The 17,898-nt window shown below is 43.5% G+C and overlaps 1 protein-coding gene across 6 annotated transcripts in view; it reads right to left on the bottom strand.

Annotated features, from left to right (window-relative positions):
* The window catches only part of ATP13A4 (ATPase 13A4), a 33,963-nt gene continuing 19,550 nt past the window's right edge, over positions 3,486-17,898 (bottom strand). For 3 of the 6 annotated variants that reach the window (XM_021393332.1, XM_021393331.1, XM_021393334.1), the window contains 15 exons: positions 17,373-17,526; positions 16,720-16,831; positions 14,947-15,071; positions 13,918-14,081; positions 13,325-13,447; positions 12,256-12,335; positions 10,883-10,925; positions 10,284-10,393; positions 9,833-9,929; positions 8,997-9,069; positions 7,630-7,804; positions 7,228-7,442; positions 6,402-6,490; positions 5,090-5,170; positions 3,486-4,636 (listed from right to left, as the gene is read on the bottom strand). In XM_021393332.1, the coding sequence (XP_021249007.1) occupies positions 4,415-4,636; positions 5,090-5,170; positions 6,402-6,490; positions 7,228-7,442; positions 7,630-7,804; positions 8,997-9,069; positions 9,833-9,929; positions 10,284-10,393; positions 10,883-10,925; positions 12,256-12,335; positions 13,325-13,447; positions 13,918-14,081; positions 14,947-15,071; positions 16,720-16,831; positions 17,373-17,526 (1,863 nt within the window). In that variant the 3' untranslated portion in view covers positions 3,486-4,414. Of the gene's footprint in view, positions 4,637-5,089; positions 5,992-6,401; positions 6,491-7,227; positions 7,443-7,629; positions 7,805-7,951; positions 8,682-8,996; positions 9,070-9,832; positions 9,930-10,283; positions 10,394-10,882; positions 10,926-12,255; positions 12,336-13,324; positions 13,448-13,917; positions 14,082-14,946; positions 15,072-16,719; positions 16,832-17,372; positions 17,527-17,898 lie in introns of those variants that run through there. The other 3 variants (XR_002437661.1, XR_002437662.1, XM_021393335.1) reach the window with 3 other exon arrangements.

Here is a 17,898-nt window from a genome sequence, read left to right as displayed (position 1 = left end):
TGCAATACACTCGCAGGTCACTCCCGGCCATTATTTTAAAAAGAAATACTCATTCCTGAGGAGCTGGTTAGTGCTGTCACCTAGCCTTTTACAAGGTCCATCTGAGGACATTCTTGTGTTTTGCCACAAGAATGTATCTCATAAAGAGATAAAGAGCATTCCAGTGCAAGGAGGTGATGGCTTGATGCCAACCAGTGCCTCCTGGAACCCGCCAGGGGAAGGGAACTCATGCAAGGTATTGTTAGCAGAGTGTATAACTCAATCTCTCCATTCTGACCACCTGGGTGAGATGTGTTTCATGTCCACCTGTGCAATCTCCATGGCACGTGAGAACGCCTTTATGATGGTCTGGCGGGTTGAACTCAAAGTAGCTGCCAGTGGTCTGCTGTCCATCCTGGGGAACCCAAAATATTCATGGTTTTGTTAGCAGCTTATATAACAGGATGGAGAGGGCTTCTGAAATGTTTTCATGGCACTGAGCTGTTAGTCACCTGCCTTAGGGGGATTAAATGAGGCTGCTAGCTATATGGAATCACCATAGGAAATTCAGTCAAGTGTTGCACTTAGTGGCTGGAGGAAAAAATGCAAAAAAAAAGGGGAGGTGGTGCAGACGTGTGCCAGAAATGTGACTGCTGTTCTGAGTAATGGTTACAGGAAGCTGCTGAGATACCTGAGGTGGGAGGACATTATTCCACCCCACTTGCTGCTAGCTGGGCCCCAGCGGGAGGTCAAGTTCTAGGAAGGTGTGAGCTAAATGGAAAGGGTCCAAATGGTAACAAGATTCAAAGTTGGGAAAATGTGACCCATGAGGCAGTGTTGAGTAACTGAGTGTGTTTTTATGATGAAAGAGAAGGCTGAACTGGCATACTATAACTCCTGTAATACAGAAAAGAATGCAGTCAACTACACTTTCTTTCTCTTATTTTTGTTAGAGACCAAGGAGAAAATGGTCTAATTTCTAGTTAGATTAAACAATTAGATTATTGGAGCTAGGTTAGATACTCAGGAAGACTTTCTAACTTAAAGAGTATTTAAATGCTACCTAGGGCAGAGGGAAATCTTGTCCGTGCTTTAAGGAAAAGAACAAAAATTACCAAGGATGATCTCACGGTAGGTGGATCTTGTCTCAGAGCAGAGAGATGAGCAAAATAAATGTGTCAGGGTCCCACCAACTCCTGCAATTTCGGCAGTAACTCCACACAGGTGAAGGCAGAACCCTGCAAATACACACTTGTGAACCCTAAAACCAAAGGGCAAGCCTGGGAGCCCTTCCAAGCTGGGGCAGGATGGTGCCCTGCTGGTACTCTCCATTTCACAAGGATGTGTTTGATCAGAACTCTGCTTTGCCACCATTCACTGAGATGCATAGCAATTGCTTTCATTCTACATGGGGAGTTATGCCAAGAGGCACTTGCTGCCTTCCTAACCAACAGGTCAAACCAGAATGCTGCGTCCCCAGCTTTGCTGGGCTGCAGGGCAGAAGGAGGCCCTTCCGGAGGCAATCCACCTTCTTTTTATTATTTGTGCACTCAATAAATCTCTGTTTTTGCGCAAGAGCCAGGTGTCCATTCAAATATAAGGAAAGGTGAAGCTGTATCCATGCCAAAAGGCTCAGTTACATTATAAAGAAAAGAGCAGGTACTGTACAGATAGAAGTAAAATAGCACCCTCTGTCCCCAAAGAAGCGAAAGGTCTGCATCTTTTAGAAAGAGCTTTGCTCCTCCTTTGCTCCAGAGCGCTGCCAAGCAGGCGTGCTGAGTAGTAGACAGAAACTGTGATGACTGTATCAAAATAAACAAGTAATAAATAAAGGAGAAGGACAAAAAATAATGCAATTTCCTTTTCTCTTAGCTAGGACAACTGTATTTCAAAGAAAAATCCAATTTTGAACTTAGATGTTAAGAGTGGCTTGTGCGGCTCAGCAGTGTCAGCGCTGCAGGCAGCCTGCCCCTTTGATTTCACTGTGCAAAGCTAACTGGGATGGACAGTGTCTGCCGGCAAAGATCGCTGGGGTCCATCCAACCGGTGTCCACTGCCAGTCACAAAAGGAGAAAGTGAGCCCAGAGCTTCAGTCCCCCAGGGAGGTTTTGAGTTCAGTTTGGATAGCTTGGGCTGCCAACAAGGGCTGTGGAAGCCACATCCTGGGCTGTCAGGCTGTGTCTGCCTTTATGCAGCCTCAGAATTTGCAAAACACGCCTATCCCAGGAGTGCTTGTCTCCATACCCCTGAAAAACAATGCTTTTCATTAAATGGGTAAGGTTTGTCTCTGTTTCTCTACTGTTCTGTCAGTGTAACAGCCTGGGAATGCTAAGCAACAAGTTCAAACGTTATGCAGAACTGAGCGCCTACATTGCACTTGCCTCTCTTGTATGCACAGGCACGTGAGGATGGACAAAAAGCATGTAGCCCATACCTGACAGACAGACTGTGCAGGCAGAACCTGCTTGTTACTGCTCATGCCATCCTGTTACCGAGAAGCATAAGGTTCTTCCAAATTAATGAGCACCCCAAAAAGCAAAACCGAAATCTTATTCCTCAGCATGACCCTAAATATTGCCCCATTCCAAGTCTGAGGGGACTACCCCATCATTAGGATGTAGACTGTGAGCTCTGATGTCCCACTGGAGGTGAGGGTGCAGAACATAGGGTCTTGGATGTGCTTAATGAGCCGCTCTCTGCTGCGATGATGCATATAACACCTCCCCTGTCTCCTGATGGCCACAGAGTTACGCTGTGTAAGCAGTTCAGTGCAGCAGGGGCATGCCACACAGCTCTGCTGATCAAACTGTGGCTGATGTGAGTGACGGGAGATGATAAAACGTAGCCCTCTATGGCTGGAGACACTGGACTTGTAAAGGGAGATGGAACATAAGATTGGCATCTGAAAGAGTGCATTGGTTAAATATCACCTAGCATCTTTATTCTGTTCTCTTGCAGATAAAGCTGTATTTCAGCCTTAGTAGACAAGAAGGTCTTTATCTTGTCAACTCTACAAGCACCACAGGTTTACCAAGAGCTGACACTTCTATGCTATTCCCAGTTGTGACATAGACGTAAATTATATGCCTAGTCTGCAAACCACTGCAGCTGCCAGTTTGTTACATGCAGCAACATATTTCTTGTGTGCGGGAGCTTGTAAACACTCCAGGACGGTGAGTGTGGCCTCCAAGGAAATTGTTACTGCATCCCGAACAGAGGATGGCAGGAATAACTCCATTAACCCGCTCTCAATGGTTTCTCCTGAAGCTGCATGCACTGCATAGAGCAAGAGATAAAACCTCTCACCTTCATCTACCAGTGGACATTGTTGCAAACTGGGAATTCATCTTCAGAGAGATATTCATGAACAAATGTGAACCATTTCCAGTTTGGGTGAAGTTATGTGGTACTGTCACATAAATTGCAGTAGATAGGAAGGTATTTAATCCACCTGCTTGTGCTGAAGTTGTCCAAAACGGGAAAAAATACTTCAAGCCAAATAAGTGTTTCTTTTTAGAAAAATAGTTATTTTTTTATTCAAGCTAACCTCTTTTCAAAGACAGTTCTGATACAGACATGTTGAATCAAAACAATGCAATCTCCAGTGACTGCTTTTGGTTTTCCAGAGATGCTTTGTACTCTGAAAGACCAAAGGATTCTTTACCATGACTCCCAGCCTGCCTGAATCTCTGGATTTCTGTGTCAGTGCAAGTGTGGTTTAGCACTGAATTGTAGGAAGATACCGTCTCCAGTGCCAAAGTTCTCAGAAAGCATTCCTCACCCCTAACCAGGAAATGCATGGGCAAGCTACTTCTTTAAATAACAAATTGTGCACTCACTTCAGAGTGGACTATTCCCACACACACCTTTCCCAAAGAACGAAGTGTTCCCCTTGGTCTGAAGCCGCACTGACTGATGTTTTGTTGTACACAGCTGGGGACAGACAAGCAAAACATGGTGAGCAGAAAGTTAGCCCCGCATCAAAATAAGAATAAGAAAACTTATGCTCGTCAAAGCTGCTTTTTGGAGCAGATGAACTTCGCAGAAATGCTCAGTGTGTTGCTGTTGTACTTCAGAAGAAATTCAACACAATGACCGAAGCTTCCCTGAAAGTCACCACTGCGTAATGCAGCTCAAGAGAAGGATGCAGCATGGCATTTCAACCATGAGCACTTTGTGAGTTTTCACCAGGATGCTCCATTTTCAGCTGGCAGCCATTCCTACATGGTTGAGGGGAGAGGAGCAACAGCATTATGGAATTCTGCTACTGCAGCCAGCTTTTCTGCTTCTGGTTAACTGAAAAATGAGCCAGACCCAGTTAGGATTAGAATGGGGGATAGTGATGTGTCAGTTGTTCCTCTGTTTTTATGTCTCTGAGATAGTCCTTCTACAGCCAACAGCAGCTATCCTTGACATCTGTCCACCGCATTTTCCTTCAGAGCACATCCTCATTGCTGTCAAATGTTGGATTGCTATGGCCTCCCATATCATCCTCTACTGATACCGCCACAGAATCTGAGAAGAAGGTTTCATTCAGAGGTGGCCAGGCTGAGTCCTGCTCCAACACCCGCTGCAGCCTCTTGTAATGGCTCTTCGAGTGGTACCGAAAAGTCTTCTTCAACAGCAGCCACAGGGCTCTGTTCTCAATGATGGCTTCCTGTAAAAGCAGAGAACAAAAGGGAAATTCTGGAGGATCCAGACAGCAGCTTTTCCTCTTTATTCACAGGAAACACACAGAGCAAGTAGTAGAGACCTAGATCTCCCATTTTCTCTTGCTCATCCACACTCCTTAGACAGTTTTTATTGAGGACCTTTCTTAGCATCTCTACCAGAGCTCTACCAAAGCCTTCCCATCTTTCTCCAGCTTGGGGCAGGGTCTGAAACACCTCATTCACCAGAGAAAAGAAAAGGAGGTTGGGCCTGGCATTCCTCACATCCAACCATACCATGTGGGGATCTGAAGACAAAGAGGAAGTGTAAAGTAGCAGCAACTGTTTCTGTTTGAGAGGTCATTCCTAAATTGGACTGAGAAGGATGGAGTAAGAGTGAGAGTTGACCCTTTTGTCTCTCCAGATAGTGCTGACAGGTGCATTCAGTGCAGCACACTCACCTCAACAAGAAAGGAGACAGCCAGTGTGACTGCCAGCATTATCACCATGGAGATCCGCCACGTGGTGGGGGTGCAAACCAGCTGGGAGGAAAGCAGAAGGCAGTAAGCAACCTGTGCATGTACCAACATGGGTGGGAGCTGGCATCATCAAAAGCCAGAATCCTACACTGGCTGTATGCTGCTGACGAACCAATATTGCTGCTTATCCTGAGGAATTATTGATAAAGAAGCATTTAAACTTAAGGCCCAGCAGAGAAACCAGTACTGCAGAGCTGCAGCAAGAAGTCTAAATGCTTCCTCTCTTCCTAATATCAGAAATAGTTCTGGGTATTTCAAACTCCGGACTCAGCTCCAGCTTCCCATAGCTGGCAGCACTGGGCTTCTGGCTGTAGCTCAATTTATCTTGGAGATGCAGCTCCAATCCAACATTCAGATCAGCAGTTACTCCTGGGCCAAGCTATTGCAGCTTCTCGTTGCCACTCCCTCCTTTTGGCTTCTCAGCAAATCCAGTGCATTCCCTCCAGACAGACCGGGTTTCCGCAGTTCTCCCCAAAGGCATTTCAGCCCCGCATAGCTGCACAGCTGACACTGTCCTGTGCCACTACAGTCCACCGCAGGGCTAAGACTTGCTGCTTTAAAGTGCCATCTCGTGGCAGACTCTTTAACTGGGTCTACCTGCTCAGGCGCTGCTCTGGATTCTGCTGTGCATTGAGGCAGCTGTAGCTGGGCTGCTTGGCATTCAAAATCCAGCTACGTTCCTCTCATCTCTGATTTGGTTTCATTATTCCAATTTCTAAAGCCGTTTGCTAACTCTCGTACAAGAATATAGGACTGGAAACAGTATCATGTTCAGTATTTGCTATCCAAAGTCACAACACTTCATTGTTCTGATCATAAATGTACTAAAAAAAAAAAAAAAAAGACATGCATTTCTTTAGCTGTTTGTTCCTGTGACTTCTTCTACCAGGCTGTGAGACAGTCACAGTGGAGAACATACACATCTTCCTTATAACTTCCAGTCTTAACAAACTAACACCTCTGTCCTATGGCTGATGCGGATCTTATCCTTCCCTTATATTTCTCTTAGGATGAATTTGCACAGGGTAACTCCCAGGTTGCATTCTGCCAGACTAAATAAGCCAAGCCCTGCTGGTATTTATCAAGACAGATCCTCTATTGCCGTAGCAGCCAATTGGTCTTCAGAGGTGCCAAACGTCCCTGTAAAAATCTGTTCATTTTGTTAAAAACACTCCCAGTGCACTTACAATAGGATCATCTGTAGGAGGAAAATCCACATTGGAACAATACTCACATCCATCTTAGAGTAGAGATCATCAATATCAGCAAACACCAGAAACAGGCAAACGCCCAGCTGCCCTATGAGCACCAGTATGAACACATCTGCAGGGACAAGAACAAGGAAATAAAACCACAGCCGTATGAGTGCTCTCAGCTGCTTCCCTTTACTACAGAACATAGAAACCATCATTTCTTGTTTCAAACACACACACAAAATATAAAAATAATCCATGAGGTAGAAAGGACTTTTCAGCAAAATTTTACTTAGTCAAACTGATACATATGAGGCTGGGATGAGCCTTCAAGCCACAGATTTAAAATGTCAAAAGAGTGTTTTGATCATTGGAGCTGACCTAAGAAGCCTGAGAAGACAGAGAGCCTTCCAGTGAGTCTCACACCAAACCCAGCCTCCTGTCATTTTTTAGCAGCATAAAATGTGGGCCCAGCTCAGAGAGTGGCAGATTGCAGGATGCCACTGGGACTAAAACTTCAGAAAGGAACATCTGGCACAGGCTGCCCAGGGAGGTGGTGGAGTCACCACCCCTGGAGGTGTTCAAGAGAAAGGAAGATGTCACACTGGGTGATGTGGTTTAGAGGAGTCACAGGCATGGGCTGATGGTGGGACTAGATGATCTTAGTGGTCTTTACAACCTTAACGATTCTGTGGTTCTATGACTATGAAAAGCTGGCCTTTAGTCATTTAGGAATCTAATAGTGAGCTCCTGCTTTTATTGGGTGGTATCACTGCATCACTTTGGTCAAGTTTTAAGTTTTCCTTAGTGAAACCGGCTTCTGGAGCTGACTGACTTGCAGATCCCTTCCCCTCTCCCCACACTTACAGTTGGTGTAGATGGGCTGCCTAAAAGGCTTTCCCTTGGAAAACACCAGCGCTACGATGAGGCAGTTGATAGTACTTAGCAGCCACACTGTGGTGTTTTCATAGCTCTTGTAGCCATTGTCTGCTTCCATAGGGTCTCCATCTCTCATCCCATGGAGGTCCAGGCTGGAGACAGAGGAAGAATTCTCCATGTGGCTGTTCACTGAGAGGCAGGCACTGCAAAAGAGCATTGTTGGAGAGGTTTGGGACCTGCAGACAGCACTGCTTACTGTAAGCAGCTGGTGGGGAAGCACAGGGTCTGCCTGCAGCTGCTCATTCATGCTGTAGTCAAGCAGCCTTATCAGGCAGAGCTGTCTCACGAGGTGTGCCCTGTGTCACCCAGAGCCTCAGAAGGGAGACCTACCTGTGTATATCGGTCTTGGAATACCAGCTCTGCTTCTGGACCATCAGAAATCCAAAAATCTGCATGCCAAGGCTGAAGAGGATGTTAAGTATGACGGAGAGCAGCAATGGGGGTGAGATGAGTTGGCTAGGGGGCCTGTAAGGAACCAGCTTTGGGTAGGCTTCTGTGAAACTCACTGAAACATGACAGAGACATTTACTACTGAGTCCAAAATAGCAACAGTGCACTGCACATTACAGATTGTTATCAATGGCAGCACTTCTACAGCCTATAATGTTCATTGTAACACATGCAATTATTATATCAAGCACAAAATACAGAGTTATTTTCATGCAAATGTTTATTGGCCACAGAATAGGTTAATTAATGGCATTTGATTATCCTGAGGAATTCTTGAAAAACAGATTTTAGATTTTGATTTTATTTGGCTACTGTCAGGCCCAAGAATATAAGGATGTACTCAAGCTCTCCTGTTCTCTTTCAGTCACCTGGCAACTGTGGCTTGGGATGTTTTGTTGCCTATGTTCTATCTCTTCTGCTGCACTAAGCACACAGCTCCCAATTACTTGAGGAAATGGAAGACTGCATAGGTCCTCCCAACAGCTTTCCCTCTGTTGATTCAGAAAGTTATTCAGAATTTGAGTAAAAGAGCTATACAGAAAGCTTTGATGCAGTGTTGCCAAATAGGGTATTTAAAACAAGGTAGCTTTCTGGTGTGACTCTTTTAGACTTGAATTAATCAAGGCATTTTCCAGTTTTCTGTGTTCCAACAGGGATGGAAGACAGTCATGTGCTTTCAATACAGGCTTTTTGTGCTTCTGCCCTTGACATTTCTACTTCTAAATCTCTCCCTGCATTTGTTCTTTCTCAACATCCCTTCTCTTTCCCCTCCAGGAGTGGTTTCCTCTCTTATTCTTGGCCCACAACATCCTGCTCTGTAGTGTCTGACATCTGTCATTTCTATCCTTACCATTTGCATATTGCCTCTCCTGCCTCCTGATTACATAGCTTCAAATATGAGCTGGACTCCATGCAGTGGATCCCTTCTGGGTCTGCTTTCCCAAAACAACAGGAAAAAGCCTTAATAAACCTTCCACTTCATTAGGTCTGTTTGCTTTTTTTCCCTGTAGAGATAACATCCCAATTATCAACAACCTATGTGCTCATCAATCACACCACTAAGAAACAACCATCTTAATTTCAGAGCTTTCTCTTCTCTAACAAGATATCTTCTCTCATAATCTAAATATCCAGTACTCTATGCAGTCTCTTTCCTTTCTTTCTATACTTAGGACTATACATTTCCAAGGAGGTGAAAAACATGTGAGATGCATTCTCTTCATACAGAGGATGACTGATTGACTTACTTGTCATACCAATTACAGTAGTAATAGCTAGATCTTGAAACAAAAACTGGTAATTCCCAAAGGAGTTCAGTTGCTGAAAAGAGGAACACAAAGAAAAAAAAAAAAACATCACAAATCAGACATTTGCTGTGGGCTTGTTTATATCACCTCCAGAAAGCTGTGGGGTTTTTGGTTTTGGTTTTGGTTTTTTTTGTGGAGCTAAATCCCAGCTGCTTGTTCTGAAATTCCAAGAATACGCTACTCAGCAGATAAAGAGACCACACAATCCAGCATGCTGCCAATAGATTCGTCATCACTGGACCCACGGTGAATACTCTCCTTTTGTGCATTGTTTGAACTAACGATGCTTCCAGTTCACTCCATGCAATAAAAAAAAAAGAAGTCTCTTTGAAGAGACGTGTCCTTTCTCAATGCTGGATGATTTCTGAATGTAAAGCCCTCTTCTCTAGCTGGGAAGAAGCCATGTAAAAGTGGTTTAAGGCGCTCTAGGGGATTTTGCTTACTGTCAAGCTAATTTATGCTTTAAATGCTGAATAAATTGCAACAGCATATGCTTATTCCAGATTCTCCCTTTTCACAGACATATGCCCGCATCTGAAATAATGTTCAATATCTCAGTCTTATTTTTGCCCGGAGTGGATCCTGAGCCCACTGGCTGGAGTTAATGAAAAGAATCTTTCCAGTTTTCAGATGAGTACAGAAGGACTAAATGATCATGTCAGCTCAGATGAAGTTCCATATCCTAGGTTTTATTTGTGGCTCTTATGCTGTTTCTCCAACAAAGGAGAGTAGCTCATCCAATTCTATCAAACAAGGCCCATATTCCCAAGACGTACCCAGTACAGTAGGAGAACACCAACATACTGAATGGTGCTGTACAGAGCCATGTACTTGAACATGCAGAAGGAAGTGACCAGGGCAGCACGGCCTTCCCTGTGTGAAGACGTGAATAAAGGACAGCAATTAGGTGACGGTCTGCTCCTGTTGCCAGTCCTCTCAAAACGCAGTTGGAAAATAAAGCTTTTGTCACAAGGACAGAAATCTCTACCATTCTTTCCTTCTGCTCAGCTGCAATTGCCTTCCCCCTGTGGTTTGGAGGGAAATATATCTATCTGTATCTTAAAGGAGTTTAAGTCAGGAACTAGGCAAATGGTGATTTCAGTGTCAAATACATTTATTTTTCTCCATATATGTGCATTCTGACTTGATGGGAACAACCAACACTAATATTTGAGATTAGTGGGGAATGTCTCCTTCATGTAACAGGAAAGGATAATCCATGCTTACCTGATTAGCTCTGGCACACAAGCTATGCTGGGGGTTCGGGATGTGAAAGGTGAAGCCACTGATGCCTCCTGCTCTGACAACGATATCCCTGCATGTGCCACTTTCAAAGCCTGAAAAGGCATATTGCTTTTCAGCACTCACAAGCCAGGAAAACGCAGGAAGTGATGCATCAGCCATGAAATGAGCCCTTATTACAGGATGTGTTCTGTGAACAGCAGTCCCTCCTCATTCCCTGTGTGTGCTCCACCCAAAATGTATCTTCACTAGGGTTTGGAGCACCAGGTCCAAAGCAGTAAGGGAATGACAGCATGAGAAAGTCCATTTCCTACAGACCCCAAAGCCATCAACCACTAGCTGCAGAAGGCAGGTTTAGCAGTGCCTTCTTTATCAGTGCTTCTTTGCAGTCACAGTTTATGTAGATCTATAGGTTCTCTACTTCCTTCCTCTGGGAAAACCTTTGGGACTTTGTTTAAGTGCAAGCGACTGCTTCGCTGCCAAGATGGCAGTGCCCCCATCTCCAGCATGTGCTCAGTTAGCGATATTCTACTGACACTGCATTCATTTTTAAAATAAATAAATTATAAGGAATTTCCACTTACCCCACAGTCATTGGCTCCATCTCCACACATGCCCACAAAGTAACTAAAAAATAAAGTGACCTTCAGTTCAGTGCTGAGGAAAATGAGACCTATAAACAAGAGGGAAGCAGAGCCTCCTCCAAGCAAGTTATTTCTGCAAATCATGCCAGCTTTTTTCTTAAAAGCCCATCTGGAAAGCTGAAAGACTGAAATACATGCCCAAGATCCTAGAATATGCATGTCCCTGGGCTTGGACCACAGATGTGTCTCCAGTAAAGTCTTTCTGCTGTGACAGCAGAATATATTAGCATGTAGCTTTATGTTCATTACAATTGACTCACTTTCCCACTCTTTCTGAGTGTAGTAAGGTTGATCATGACAGAGGAAGGGGCTAATGGTGATGGCCCAGCTCAGAAATGAAGGATTGCAGACATTGGTACCTCATGTTCACAGGGTATAGATATGAACAGGGGCTCTGCTTTGGGGTCCAGACCTGCTGTTGTCCAGACTGCTGTCTCTGTCACTCTCTGTCTTCCCCAGGAGATACTGGGAGGAGGGAAAGTGTAGGCCTAACAGGATATCTGGGAACAGCTCCCTGCCCTGAGGGTGAAAGGATGAGCCTAGGCTTGTTAAACCTAAAAGTAAGTCCTTATATCAGCAGCATCTAAATTAAACCAAACTAATGCTTCAAGAGCTGACTCACTTGTGTCTTCAGTTGCTGAGGCTTATATTCCAGCTCAGGGAAAGTTCTCACTGTGAGGCACTGAAGGTGCTCCAGGGAAGCCAGATAGTGCTCATACCAAGCTGGAACAGCCTAAGAATTACCTTGCCTTAGGGCAAGGCCTGGGACCAGGTAGATGAGGTGGGAATCTTGAGAAGACTTTGTAATCAGTTGAATAATAGGCAACAAGATTCTTGGGACTCAAGGATATATATATATGCACCTCTGAGACTGTTAGTACAAGGTATACAAATGCAGATTGCCCTGCTGTGTCTTCTAATTCATCAAACTAAGCCAGCAATAATGCAGTAAAAAGACTGTTAGCATTAGAGAAGCTGCATTGCTGGGAGACATTTCAAAAATTCTTGGGTAGACAAGCGTTCCTGATTCAGACACAGAACAAGAAGTAAGAATGAAGGATGGAATTAACAAAGAAAACTCAGAATTATGGGAGTGGTAGGTCTTTGATGGGTTGTCAAAACAACATGGACTTCAGTGTCTCTTCTTTAACAGGTTTGTGGAACTTATTTGTCAAGCTGTACTTCCGTAGAAGCTTCAGTTTTGTGCACTTCTAGTGAACAGTACAGTAGAGAAAAGCTAACTTTTATTAGACTCTTCTGAGGTTTTGAAATTCATCAGACACTTTGTAACTCAGTGCTTACTAAGAACTTACTCCAGCTTTTGAAACTCTTCTACAAGGCTGGATTTCTGACCAGGAGACATTCTGGCAAAAACTGTTGCATTTAGCAGGAGCTGTCAGGAGAAAAAAAGGGAAAGGGATGTTTAAAGAACTTGGTATAAGAGTCACAATGGTTTTAGTGATAATCTGGAATAGAAACGACCCAAAAGTCACATTTCTGAACAACTGATGCTAGACCCCAAGGCAGGGAAGACTGAGGATCAAAGACAAAGAGTATATTAATTTTGACAAAATTGTCAAAATCACAATTAGGACATAAGGTCCAGTGTGCTGTTTATAAGATGAACAAGTATGTAGCGGAAATGGTAAGCCACAGCTTGAACCAGTGACTGAGCACCTGGTGGGAAGGCAGGGCCAACCCAGGGGAGGCAGGTGCATGCAATGCACCTGAGTGACCAGAAGGGGTGGAGCCAGGATCCACCCCTTCCCAGACCTCATTTAAGGGTTGGCGGTGGAGGTGTAGCTATCTTGCTGGAGATCCCTGCATACCTGAGGTTTTCTGAAGGTAAGCAGCTTTTTTCCTTCTTTTCTGCATCCATGGCTGCTGTATTTGGGCTCATCTTCTTTTACTACAGCTAAGGACTTTGCCTCCCTGCTAATATTACTATACTTCCTATCACATTATACCATTACAATGTATTACCAAGAAGGGATTTACTAGAAGAAAATTCATGTGACTATCTTGTTCATAAAACAGATAAATCCTGCCAAACTGCATGCTGTGTAATACCACATTTTTCACCTGTTCTTCAAAACATGAGAGAAGTAGGGCTGTGCAAAGGCCAGTTATATGGCCACAAATGTTTTAAATCGCGTTCTCACACATTATGAGACTGCTCTGCTCTCATGCTGGAAAAAAAATGGGAGACTTTCAGACACTTCCTCCACACAATTACATCAGAGATTTACTAGTTCATGAGTATTTCAGTGTTAGGGCCTTTCCCAAAAAATTCCTGGAGCAGGTATCTTCAGCTAAGTGTATCAGGACAATCTGAATCTACTGATTGGCAAGCCTACTCCAATCAAATAAACCATATCTTACCTTTGGAAGCAAGTGGCTGAAATACTGTGCTACAATTTGGTAAGATTTTCCATTCATGGCAAAATGATACTGGCCTGACTCCGCTGCCAACCTAATTCTTCTTTCAGTCTGACTGTCACTGTCCTGGAGGGAAAAAAAAAACCAGAATGAGTGCTGTCCCCAAGCCCACAAATCCTTTTACAGACAAAGAAAAGGATGTCTGCAGAGAAGGCTCTTGTGAAGACACTTGGAGACCTGCATTAATCTGTGTTTTAGTTTTGCATGTATGGGGAAGTACTAACTCTCTACCTGTTCAAACAGAGTTCATTCATTCAGTGCAGTTCTACAGATTTTAAGCCCACATACTATACTACACTATCAAACTTACTTTGCAGAGAAACATGCTTGAAAATGGCATCAGCTAAGCATGAGGGCTATAGGCAAATCATCCATGGGTTACTCTGTAAAGCTGCTCTCAAATTTAATCCAAGCGGTTAGCCAAAATAGCATCCACAGGATAATGTTAGGAAGGAAGCTACAGGATAGTACTCAGTATTATTTCAAGCATTCCAACTTAGTTTGTTTTCCTGGTGCATCACTTGTTTTACACTCACCAGGTTTCCATAATCTTCAGTTTTATTTTCTTCTAGTGATTTCCATGTTACAGATGCTGAAAAAGATCCAGGAATTTTGTTTGCTTCCACAAGAATAACTCTGTTTGTTGGAGAAATCATCCCAGCATTTTTCGCGACAGTTACAGCTGTCTGAATGTTATCACCTAGAAAAACCAAAGGGAGTGTTATCTGCAATGAGGAATTGTTTGTGGAGGAAACACTGACCTTTTCTTGAATTCCAAATTTTCAAGTAAATCCACAGGTATTAATGAGATTGCCTTATCTATGCATAAGGAGATGTTAGACAAAGATGAAAACTTTGCGGATGAGGTCTGTCTCAGTAATACGTATTTAATCTGGCCTAAGCTTGAATAAATATAAATGGGGAATGTGCTCCTACTTTCTGTGTGTGTGGGTCATGTGAATTCTGCTATCACTGCTTCACATAATTGCCTTTAGATGGCCTTGGTGTAAGTTTGATACCAAAAGGGGTGAAGACCAGGCAGATCTGTGTGATTTCCAGAAAAATGTGTTTAGACAACAGAAGAACTCAGATTGATCTATCCAAACTCCCTCTTTAAGGGAAAAATAGTGATAAATAGGGATTTGCGGGCATGAATTACCAGGTATCACACATCTCAGTGATTTGTTCTGTCATCCATGCTCCATTTTGGCTTGTCATGACATGCCTTCATGCATGTCACCTGATAACCTTAGAGAGGACAAATGGGCTCACTGCAAAGCATCGGAGGAACAGCAAGGCTCTCTTCTTCGGTACAAGTGGGACAGATTGTCAGGTATCTGGCATAGCCTGGTGAAGCTGTCAGAGACATAAGCCTGCATGGTTCAACTCGTGATTATTACAGTAATTACAGGTGCTTCATGGACGGTAACTATCTGAAAGACACAAATGCCTGGGCCTTCTTATTAGTGCTGCTGACAAAGCAGCAGACTGCTTGTTCACTCACAGGTGGTTGAATTCTCTGTCTGGGCTAGCAGCTGTCTAAGCAACCCATCCCATTTTGATACCTGTGACCATAACGCTCCTGATGTGGGCAGCGCTGAGCTCTTCCAGGACAGGCTTTGTCTCCCTCTTCAATCGATTCTCCATTATCAGCAGACCCAGGAATGTCAGGTCAGATTCCACCTCCTCCCTTGTGTGAAGACCAGATGGAAAGGTTTAATTCCTCCTCTTCCCCTTAGCTTGCTTTTGCACTGAATTTGCTGATAGCTAGTTATAACTGTTAACCATCCAATCTAATTCAAAAGGGTTAAAATAATTTGTTAGTTTTTAACAGTCTGAGGCTTTCTGGTTTGTGTGGTGTGATTTCAAGGCCAACTGAGTTTGTATTCTGCCAGTAGCAAGTGGTATTAGTTGAATATGGAGAATCTTCAGTTTGTCTTTCACACTTCTGTTCTGTTCTTCCCTTGTTCCAAAAAAAAACAGTTCAGTACATAAGCAAACATGATCTGGAAGCTGCTTAATTATTGCCAAGTCAAAAAAGAACTAGTTTGGAGCATCTTCTCCACATACAGAAATCCAGCCTGAAGGATAAGTTGGATTGTTTTCTACTTGTGTGCAGGGGTTCTCAAACTCTGTTCATTCCTATTCTTTACACCTGTGCTATTGCCTTTTCAGAGCTGAACACTGCAGTCAAGAACAGAATTTGGTAAACAATCCCATCACTGAGGCGTGAAATAAAGGTCCCCTGGGGAGCCAGGTTGGCTCTGAGTAGTTTAGAGGAAAAAAGGTTTCACTTATTTTCACCACTGTAGTAAGGTGATGCCAAATACTTGTAAGGCAAAGTAGCTACTCAAAGCAGCTGAGTCAGGTGGTGCTGAATAGTCACTGCTTTCACAGGAGGCTATTGTGTTGTTTGACCTCCACTTGTCCTTTTTCTTTCCTGCCCGTGTATATGTCACTCAAATATGATTGCACATGCAATTACGAAAATCTGGGCCATATCATACACATTTGCCTACTGGGTTGGATGGGTCTGTTATGACACTTGTCACAGAAACTAAACAAATCATTTGCACTTTGCCTTCATGTCACTGGCCCTCTCAGCAAAGTAGAAAACCCTGTGAAAGACCAAGTGAACTCCATCTGAATTAGGACCTGCAGATAGTAAACAGAGGTCAACAAATGTGCAAGTAACTGCAACTGATTCACAAGTGGTGTTTCAGGAGTATCACAGGCAAGAGCTAGAGGGATTTTGGTAAGAGCCTATGGATTCATGTGTTGGCATTCTTGAATGAGATTTGTGGAAAAACTAATTCCATGAGAATAGCAGAGGAGTTTGCTGGCTTCTCTAGAAGTTAAAGAAAACTAAAGCTAGAGTGCTAAAGAAGGAGCAGACCAAGACTACAGCAGAAGTAGTCTCTCTTTACCTGGGCTAGAGAATAGGTAGCATAATGGGGGTCGTCTGCTGCCTTTGCTTAACCAAGGAGCCAGGACAACAAAGGAATTAAAAAAAAAAATGTATCTGACTGAAAGCCCAGATAAATCTGCAAGGAGGCTGGTAGAAATTGTGGGCTGAGGGAGGGGTGTACCAGGCTCCAGGTTTTGCTGGAGTTAAACTGTCTATGTTGAGCCACTGTTAAGAAATGTGGGAAGATTCTAGGTATCAGGTAGCAAAGTAACCTCTAGCCACTCTTAGATCTATATCCAGTTTTAAATCATATTCTCCTTAGCCTGCATTTAACAAACCTATCTATACTACAGCCCTGCTCTTGGTAGAGGCTTTGTGGTAATGATATAATGTGAGGCTTGTGGCTGATAAGAAGCTGTCTAATGCTTACCTTGTTAGATCAGTAGATTGCTTTCCTGACTGTAGAGATTTATATGCCAGTCCAATCACCCTGAAGCCTTGTGCTGTGTAGAACAGAAGCTTGCTTTCAAAGTTCAGTGGGACTGTGCAAAAGAGGAAAAGACAGCTCATTATAGTATTAAAAAAAGCAAAATAAAAGTGGACTGGTCTTGGATGCCTTGGAGAAGGGAAGATTCCTGTCTTAGAGGAGAGGTACACCTAGAGTTCTAACAGATCATGGGCATTGTCTCTCCTCTGACACCCTCCACTGAGGGTCTTAAACTATTCTGCATAGATTTACCTTCTTGTGCATCATAAAGGAGCTGTGCTCTTCCAGATGCCCACTCAAGGCTTGAAGAGAAAATAAAATGGTTTTTTTGGTGTATAGTAGGTAACTCAGATATTAATTCTAGTAGGAACTGAATGCCTTGTACAACAGTTAGTACTTGCTTTTGTCTGTGAGCAGTGCTTCTTTGCTGAGAAGGGCTATATGAAAGATTAGCCTTAGACTGGAAGCACAACTAACTTCTCATGCTGAGGTAAAAACTCTTAGATTGAGAACTTCATTTGGACCTTACACTACATGCACTACCAAAAGTCATTTATACCTATGTGTTTTGGGAAGCATTTACAAATGCAGGTTACCTGTTTCTGCTCTGCATAGCATGGCTACCATTTCTGGAGCACCTTTTGTGAAGATCTGTTTTTCCCTACCAGTTTCCTGAGCAATAACAGACATTCTCTGCAAAGTTGAAGAAAATGGAAACTGGTGTAAAATGGTAAATCCTTCCACAGAGGCCTAGGAGAAAAGTAAAGGGATTAGATACTGCAGCAAAGATTTTAAGCTCAAGCCAAAGCAGTTGAGTCCCCTGAGCCATGCTGAGAAGATAACAATGTATAATGCACTGATTTTTCATAGTGGGGCAGAACAGACTCGTGAAATTTGTACAGCAGTACTTAGTTCAAGCAATGTGAAAAGCTCACGGGCAGTTTTAGCAGGCTATTTGATATCCTTTACTGAAAGGAACTCACCAGTCCTACTTGTGTAAAATGTAGCAGTCTTGTTTAACTAGACTTGCGAAGGAAAAACATATTTGAAAGCTCCCCCTTGGTGTACATCACAAGCAGAGGTCTGACATCAGCTTCTGAAGTCAACTGCAGCCATAGGTGC

This window comes from Numida meleagris, chromosome 4 (assembly GCF_002078875.1).
Source record: "Numida meleagris isolate 19003 breed g44 Domestic line chromosome 4, NumMel1.0, whole genome shotgun sequence".
NCBI lineage: Eukaryota > Metazoa > Chordata > Aves > Galliformes > Numididae > Numida > Numida meleagris.
This window is presented reverse-complemented; position numbering and strand designations above follow the sequence as displayed.